Source organism: Mus caroli, chromosome 7 (assembly GCF_900094665.2).
Source record: "Mus caroli chromosome 7, CAROLI_EIJ_v1.1, whole genome shotgun sequence".
Lineage (NCBI taxonomy): Eukaryota > Metazoa > Chordata > Mammalia > Rodentia > Muridae > Mus > Mus caroli.
This window is the reverse complement of record NC_034576.1, coordinates 45560815-45569498: the sequence shown is the minus strand read 5'-3', so window position 1 is coordinate 45569498 and position 8684 is coordinate 45560815. Positions and strand designations below refer to the sequence as shown.

The following is an 8684-nucleotide window of genomic DNA, read 5'->3' as shown; positions in this document are numbered from 1 at the left end:
CAGCAGCATGGAAGTGTAAGCCGAATAAACCCTTTCCTCCCCAACTTGCTTCTTGGTCATGATGTTTGTGCAGGAATAGAAACCCTGACTAAGACACAGACCATCTCCAGCAACACTTCTACTCTTTCAGTTCTCATGCACTGGCCTCTTCTGATGTAGTACATCTTTCAAACACTCCAGTGCTGTGCATTCTCCAGTGAAAGTCTGCTTGACAGGCCAAGAGGCCTGGAAGCACTCACAAGGCAAAGAGTTTCAAGGAAACTCAACCTCCTGGAACCTTGGCATTCTCGTAACCGGTATACTCATACCCTATCCCTGCATTAGTCTGATGTATGGATCTACACGCTCTCTTTTAGTATTCTTTTATTATAAGTGCCTTTAAAGATTGGATTCTGACATAGCTAAACCTTCGCCAGTGTTGCAACATCCCAGAAAATCCTTGAAGCCAACAAACTTGGAATTCAGTAGGAATTCAGTAACATTCAAATTTACTCTAGTAGTGACACTGAAACTAATTAGGCATTACAAAGAACGGAGCTGGAATAGCTCAAAGCTTGTCTGCAGAGTGATTACTTAGTACAGTAGGCTGTCTCACGCAAACAAGGGAATACACAGTGGCCTAGCAAACAGGTAGGTTTACCATGAAAGAGTTAGGGAATCTCCCTGAGACAGGTTTCTTCACTAGCCCAAAAGAAACAGCATAATCAGGCATTTACTAAGAACCCCAGGTGTTGGGCTTAACAATAAACTAGCATTACACCTGGCTCCCTTCTTAGTGGAAGTGGCCTGGTCCCCACCTTCTTTTGATGTATACTTTCCTGTTGTATTGTGTCACTGTAACTCGGCGGATGTATCTTGCCTGGTTTCTTGTCCCTCTTCTGTATTAAAAAGTATGATCTTGACTTGAAAAATTATATGCAGATTCTACACAATCTCTCGTGTTGATCTGTCTGTCATTCATTTGCCGACTCCTTGTCCACCTGCAACCAGAGATCGATTCTATGCAGACAGGGACCAAAAGGTTCTGCTGCACACCAGCATGATTATGTATCCTTGACAACATACATAAAAGATTGAGTGCATGAATGAACTCACAAGTGGATGAATGCATGCTTCCTCTCTTGTCCTTTAGAGCAAAGAACAGTGTAGTTTTCAGAAGAACTTGGGCACAGAGGACAAGGACTCAGAGGAGAACTAGGTAGCCAATTGATCACCTCAGTTGCCTATTTTAGGACTAGCTTGGCCATCTTGAAGCTTACAGGGCACACATGAATACACCCAGGTAACATGTGCTAACTACCATGAGAACTGAAATAGTCTAGATGCTCAATGAGAGGGGATTGGTGTGAAACCTGCAACAGTAAGTAGGTGTACAAGGCTAGGTATTTCTCCTTCTCTGTACCAGAACCCATGCTGAATTCTTGATGTTTTAACTTTTGAGACAAAGTCTCCCTATGTTGTTTCACTGGCCTGAATACACTATGTGCACAATCTAACCTGGACCTCACCAAGATCTACCAGCCCCTAACACCTAAGTTCTGGGATCAAAGGTGTGCACCAAAATATGTAGCCACCAAGCTTAACCCTGAAGCTTCTGGAGGTAAGTGACATTTTCTGGTTGCTGTTTCTTGAGAAAGGGTCTCAAATAAGCCGGGCTGCTCTACCCTCAAAATGTAGCTCAGGATCTAGGAAATGAGGTAGAGAAAGGTCATTGTTATCCCAACACAGTTCAGGGTGGGTGACACTACCCTGGAATAACCTGAATTTTCATACTTTTGAATAAAAGAGTGATCAGGCCATGGTAATGTGCACCATAACTTCTATTCATTATATTTTTGGTTTGTTTTGAGAAAGCTCTACATATTACCCTGACTGTCTTGAAAGTCACTTGTAGACTAGATTGGTCTACATCACAGAATACTAGAGCCTAAAATCACACAGATCCACTTGGCTCTGGCTTCAAAATTCTGATATTAAAGGTGTGAACCACTACACCCAACTCCCAAACTTCTCATAGGAACAATAAAATCAGTTATCCAGGGTTCCAAGTCCAGAAAAGCAAGCATTTTGGCATTCTCAAAAAAAATGATCTGTATCTACAGGGAACTGGAACCCGTTTTGGCTATCACTGGTGAAAAAGTTTTGTTCTAACTGCAACTTTCTGGGGATAATCTAGGTGTTGAGGTACAGGAACTTCCTTAGAACTGGGGGTTGGGTATCACTTGGTCTTCTATCTGCCTTTCAACCCAACTCAACATTGAACCTGACCTTGTCTTCTGGCTAAGGTTCCCAGAACTCAAACAGCTCCAGAAACAGCAGGACCTGCCCCACCCAATCTCATCCCTGGGAAGATATCCAGGATGACCTAGTGCCCACAGGACAGCAGGTGCAACGAGGCCCTCCCCTCCTACATCCAGGAGGGTGCAAGAAGGAAGTACAACTCTGTCAGCAAGAACAGAGCTTTGGTCAGCATCTGGGTGGCAACAGGACAGGGGAGGGACTGTGGAGGAGAATGAGGGTTTTTAAAGTCTCCCTGAGGAGCCTCTACAGCTCCCAGATCACTGCCTGAAGCTCCTGGACACCTGTTACCATGTGGTTCCTGATCCTGTTCCTAGCCCTGTCCCTAGGAGGGATTGGTGAGATGAGGGAATGGGAGGGGTCACAGCCCTGACTCTCCTGCTGCCTTTGGCCCTGGCCATCCCTTTGCCCCTCTCACTCACGCCAACTACATCATGAGCACCACCTGCTCCTCTCTGGCTCTGTACACTGCCAAGTCCCTCACAGTTCTTGCTCCCAGGACAGGCCCCAGTAACCTCCCACTTTCCAGAACTTTCTCCTCTTCCTTAGACAGCTGACCATCTCTGGGCTTCTCCAGTCTTTCTAAGGAACCCAACCTCTTATCGATCTTAGGACATCAGATGTCCCTAGAATTCATTGTTTTTCCTAGAGCCTCATAACAGAGCCCCTGAATCAGGGATTGCCTAAATCTCACACTAGTGTCACTGGCTATTCACCAGCTGCCATCTTTCAGCTGTGTTCTACACATGATGACAACTGGCCCCCCTCTTCTTAGGTTGCCCAATTTCTACCAAAACTATCACTTCTCAAATTGGCTTGTGACAAAAGATGGGTTCTGTTCCTTTGTCCTGTAGGGAAAATGTATATGTACCTTTCCAATGGCTTTTTGGGTTAGTAGGTTTTTGGAGAAGGGGTCAGGTGGTAGATGCCAGAAGTGGACATCAAGTGATCATCATTCGCTCACCACCCTGGGCTGTGTCTCTCACTGTATGGAGTTCCTGTTAGGCTATGATGACTGTGCAGCAAGCCTCAGGGGAATCCTCCTGTTTCCACTTCCCCAGCTCTAGGGTTACAGGCACACAGCATCACACCTGACTTTTCCCCTGGGTTCTAGAAGCTTCAGCACAGGTTCTAACGCTTACATGGCCAATCTTGTAGCAACCAAGCCATGGCTTGCTCATCTCTTGGGAATAAGGTCTGAGTTAGTGTCTCATGATGTAGCCCAGGATTGTCTTCATCCATGGCAATCCATCTGCCTCAGCCTGCTCTGTACTGAGGTTACAGAGAAGTGTGGCTATGCATGGCTTGCCAAGATTTCTTCTGTTCCCAAATGCTGTGCCTTGGCCTGCTCTTCCCCCTCATGCCTCCCTCCCTGCACTGTAGGCTCCTGTCTCCTCTCATTGGAGCCCCACTGCCTAGCTCTAGTTCTTACTCTGTGCAAGACTCCCCAAATACCCCAATGCCTAACCCTATTACCTCACATCAGCTGGGTCCTCCTCTCTGCCTCACATTGGTCTGACTTGATATAATTAAGTTTCCACTCCTGCCCAGGGGCTGCCTCTAAGAGAACCCTGAGCATCTCCAATACCTATATCATTTGTCCACCTCCACAGGAAACAGAGCATGTCTGTCACGGACCCCCAGAATTTCCAACTCTCACTGATCATCCCATCTCAAACTCCTTTATTAGGGAGCCCCACCCCTCTTAGATATCATCTCCACCACAGACATGAACACGAGCAGACACCCTAGACTTGATTGACCCTGCCCCTTTGATCTATCAACCTTCATTCTCTCCCATCCCAACTGGCAACTTCATGCCCAATCCAAGAAACCCCAAATCAACCCCAAGCTCCCTTTCCTGGATTCATTTATTCATTCAAATCCAGTTTACTGAGACCTCACCCTTTCCAGAATTCCCAAAACCCAGCCAAGACCCTGACTTCTTCTCAAGCCTTGGAGACTCTAAATTACAAATCAGAGGATTCTCGTTGGAAAAATGAAATGGAATCTCTCTCTCTCTCTCTCTCTCTCTCTCTCTCTCTCTCTCTCTCTCTCTCTCTCTGTCTTCCTCTATCTATCTCATTGCCCTTCCAACCCTTAGTCCAAAACAAAAAGTGGCCTGACATTATGCCCAATTCCTGATTGTAGAGTTATTTCTGTCCTGACAGAATAGATCACCATATACAAGACCAGCCATATAAAAGTCCTTTGCCCAGATCACCTGACAATTTCTCCTGATTAACTGTGTCCCACAACAGTACACCTGTGTATCTGTGCCAAACCTCCCCTCTCCCATTGCCCCTATTGCAGATGCTGCACCTCCTGTCCACTCTCGAATTGTTGGAGGATTTAAATGTGAGAAGAATTCCCAACCCTGGCATGTGGCTGTGTACCGATACACCCAATATTTATGCGGGGGTGTCCTGTTGGATGCCAACTGGGTTCTCACGGCTGCCCACTGCTATGACGAGTGAGTAAGGGTGGAGACAGGAAAGCAGGGTGGCAGCCAGAGATCATGACTCCGGGACTGAAGTACTGGGGTACTGAAGGGCAGGCAGGTGGGACTGGCTGAAAGTCTATCCATGACCTCCTGGGTCTCTCTTTGCTCTTCCCTCCAGGTTTGGGTACCAAGTCCTGTGTCTTGCCTTTCTGTCTTATTGTCTGTCTGTGTCCTGTCTGAATCCACATCTGAGTGTCTCAGTGGTCATCTGTCACTGTGTGTCTCCCCCTTGGGACATCGGTCTGGGTCTGGACCTCATGTGTCCTCTTTTATCACTTCTGACCATGGTGGGAACAAGACCTAAAGGGCCCTTGAGGATAGAACGTGCTGTCCCTGAAGGTAGGCTGTGAGAGAAGTCCTCACTCTCCTCAGAGCAGCTCTGCCTTTAGGACCTTCTGTCCACTCTGAGGACACACAGAGAAGGGCTGGTCAGAACTGGAGCTGGGTGAGGTAACTGAGTACAGAGAGAGCTGGATGCTGGAGAGGGAGGGGAGAGCTCAGACCTTGGGCTGCAGGCCAGGCCTTACCTGCTGGGGTAGTTCAGCCCTGTCCTAGCTGCACCTGAGCAGCTCTCAGACCTGAACCACCTCCCTGCCCCCTCTTCTCTACGTGTGTGTGTGTGTGTTCTCTCTCTCTCTCTCTCTCTCTCTCTCTCTCTCTCTCTCTCTCTCTCTCTCTCTGTCTTCCCATGTTTCTGTCTTTGAGTCTTTCTTCTGCCTCCATCCCTCCTCCCCCCTTTCCCCTGCCCAATCTCTGTGGTTACCTCTCTCAATACCTCCATCTCCTTCCATGCACTCTAGCAACTACAAGGTTTGGCTGGGCAAAAACAACCTATTCAAGGATGAACCATCTGCTCAGCACCGATTTGTCAGCAAAGGCATCCCTCACCCTGGCTTCAACATGAGCCTCATGAGGAACCACATTCGATTTCTTGAATATGACTACAGCAATGACCTGATGCTGCTCCGTCTCAGCGAGCCAGCTGACATCACAGATGCTGTGAAGCCCATCGCCCTGCCCACTGAGGAGCCCAAGCTGGGGAGCACATGCCTAGCCTCAGGCTGGGGCAGCATGACACCCACCAAATGTGAGTCTGGTCCAAGCCACATAGCTGGGTGAGGAGGAGCAGCTGAAAGGACTGAGTGGGGCTCTGATCATCACCCTCTTTCCTCCCCATTCACAGTCCAGTTCACCGATGATCTCTACTGTGTGAACCTCAAGCTCCTGCCTAATGAGGACTGTGCCAAAGCCCACATAGAGAAGGTGACCGACACCATGCTGTGTGCAGGAGAGATGGATGGAGGCAAAGACACTTGCAAGGTGAGACAGCCCCTCCTTACAGTGAGGTGAAGGGCTGAAAGAGGAAACTAAGGTTCTTGGTTCCCACTTCAACACACTGACTAGGCAGGCTTTGCATCCTTCCCTATGGAAGGGATGCGCCCAGGAGGGGTGGTTCCTGTAGCTGGTATTATTTCTTCCCTGTGACTTGTCTTAGGGGACAATTCTGTGAGCCCCTCACCAGAACCCAATGTCCTCGTAAGATCTGGGCTCCCAAGAGCTGTATTCCCTCACCTATTGAACAGAGCTGCCTCTTAGAATCCCTGTATTCCTCCCTTGGGAGTCAGTTTCAGGTTGTCAAGTAGAACCCAACTGAAAGGTCCTTCCTTACTCATGTCCCTGTCTTTCCTTCAGGGTGACTCAGGAGGCCCACTGATCTGTGATGGTGTTCTCCAAGGTATCACATCATGGGGCCATACCCCATGTGGTGAACCTGATATGCCAGGTGTCTACACCAAACTTAATAAGTTTACCTCCTGGATAAAAGACACTATGGCCAAAAACCCCTAAGTATCACACTGTCTGTTCTTAATAAAATCCACCATGCAACAAATGAGTTCAAGGTCTGACATTCTCTGTCCTACTGAAGTATAGTACAAATCATGATTCCCTCAGCTAAGGTCAGGAATTCCAAAGTAGATCAGCAAGGGACAAGTGTACAGGTATTGCTGGCTAAGGGGATGGGATTGAGAAAATGCAGACAAAGGCTCAGATCATGTCAGGGATGGCACAAGAGTTTCCTCTGGCAAGGAAAATGTTCAGATCACAGAGGAAAAAGTTTAAAATGTCAGAAAGTTTAACTCTAGCTATGCTCATCCTACACTAGAAGCAGAAGAGATGATAAACAGTCAGACACAAAGAATTTAGACAGCAAACCAAGTTGTACTAAGGTGGGGAAGCCAGGAAGGAGGCAAGGGTGTTAGGTTAATTAAGCTTTGACTTCCTGGGTAGGAGTCTGTCCACAGAAGGGCAGAGACTAGTCCCAAGGCTAGGCTACACAATGTCTACCTGGGGCCCCTGGAGGGGATGTCTCTGGTAGGGCTGGACCAAAGGATGAAGAGTGACTTAGAACCATGTCCTGTGGGGCAGAGAGTCACCCATCTTGGGTAAAGGGACACACTGTTCCAGCTGCATGGGACCACAAACCAGTGTCTGCTCAGTGGGACATAGCCTCAGTTGAGAGTACTAGAGGTCTTCCCAAGGAGGGTCCCAGGGAAATCTTAGGCAGCAAGGAGTAGGCCCTAGCCTGGGTAACTGGGCTTGCCACCCCTGTCCCAAGAGTGCAACCTGCTCTCAGGGGAAGTATGGCACCTCAAGGGAGGTCTGATGGAACTGAGCCACAGGGATAGAAGTGGAGGCATCTGGATGCAGGGACTCATCAGTGTCCTGAGAAGTTGTATTGTTCCTCTATTGGGGAGCCCTATGGTATTTTACAGAGCTGGTTACAGCTGACAGCTTCTGGGTGAACTCCCAAAATTTTTGCCCAAAATGGTCTGCTCCTGCAACAGCAACCACTGGTGGCATGAGGCCCAACAGAAATAGCTGAGCCTCCACTCCATGAAAGGAAAACTCCAGCTCCACATCTGCACTTGGTTGAGGAAGGACAAATTTCCTGAGGGAACAGACCTCCTGGTTACTCTACTCAAAGTCATATCCCAAGTCCCAACTCCACTCTGAATGCTGTCCCCTTCTTCTGGGCTCCACTTCTGCCCTGCCCAGACCCTGCCCTTCCATCGGAGGCCCCACCCTCACCAGCTCAAAGCATCAAGACCTGGCGCACCCCACAGGTAGAAGGCCAGCTGATAGGATACCTGTCGCAAAGGGCGCAATCTATTGACATTGACCACAAAGAGAGTCAGGCTGAGGAGAATCAGGAACCCTGCACTGGGGTGGGGCAAGGGGAGGACAGAAGGCTAGACAGGGAACACCACCAACCCCAAAAGGAGAGAGACAGAGACAAACTCCCTGAACTGCCAAAAGTAGACACACACACACACACACACACACACACACACACAGGACAAATGGATACATACTCAGTGGGGAAAGGAAAATGAGGGACAAGGCCATCAGTCACAATTGTGGGCATAAGCTTTTAATCACAGCTACATATGGTGCTGAGGCAAGAGAATGGCATATTCAAAGCCAGCATGGACTACAGAGTGAGTCCAAAGCTCGCCTGGGATACAGAGAAAGCCCAAGAAAGACACAGAGACACCCCTCTCCCTAGAAGCAGCAGAACTGGAAATCTAACCACACCTCTAGGTAGAAGGAGGCTCTGAGGTTGGGTGGAGGATCCCCAGTCACCCTTTTCTTTGCCAACACTTACCAATGCCAATGCTAAGGAAACGAAGATGAAGTTTATCTTGTTCAGGTGTCAGCAGATTGGTGAAAAGGAGAGGAACATGGTGGGCAGAAGGATGAGGCATAGTGTCTGGGCCAGAAATATGAAGCCCTTGTTCATGTGAATGCAAACTGGAGTGTTGGAATGATAACTTTATTTACCCCAACCTCTCTCTCTCTCTCTCTCTCTCTCTCTCTCTCT

The 8684-nt window shown here is 48.4% G+C and overlaps 2 protein-coding genes across 3 annotated transcripts in view; one reads left to right on the top strand and one right to left on the bottom strand.

Annotated features, from left to right (window-relative positions):
- Positions 1-8684, bottom strand: part of Klk15 (kallikrein related peptidase 15) — a 642438-nt gene that overhangs the window by 267595 nt on the left and 366159 nt on the right. The gene's annotated exons all lie outside the window — the stretch shown is intronic.
- LOC110298255 (kallikrein 1-related peptidase b3) lies at positions 2535-6694 on the top strand. 2 transcript variants are annotated; one of them, XM_021167391.1, is made up of 6 exons: positions 2591-2636; positions 4612-4771; positions 4851-4859; positions 5602-5888; positions 5985-6121; positions 6494-6668. In XM_021167391.1, the coding sequence occupies exons 1-6, from the start codon at positions 2591-2593 to the stop codon at positions 6647-6649; spliced, it is 795 nt and encodes a 264-aa protein (XP_021023050.1). In that variant the 3' UTR covers positions 6650-6668. The 2 variants fall into 2 exon arrangements, with proteins under 2 accessions (XP_021023049.1, XP_021023050.1); XM_021167390.1 differs by lacking the exon at positions 4851-4859 and having other exon boundaries at positions 2535-2636; positions 6494-6694.

Excerpts from the sequence above, each read along its gene's own strand:
- LOC110298255 (XM_021167391.1), top strand. The coding sequence starts at position 2,591 with ATGTGGTTCCTGATCCTGTTCCTAGCCCTGTCCCTAGGAGGGATTG. Across the intron at positions 5,889-5,984 it reads CAGCATGACACCCACCAAAT|TCCAGTTCACCGATGATCTC; the intron begins GTGAGTCTGGTC and ends CCCCATTCACAG. Across the intron at positions 6,122-6,493 it reads GAGGCAAAGACACTTGCAAG|GGTGACTCAGGAGGCCCACT; the intron begins GTGAGACAGCCC and ends TCTTTCCTTCAG.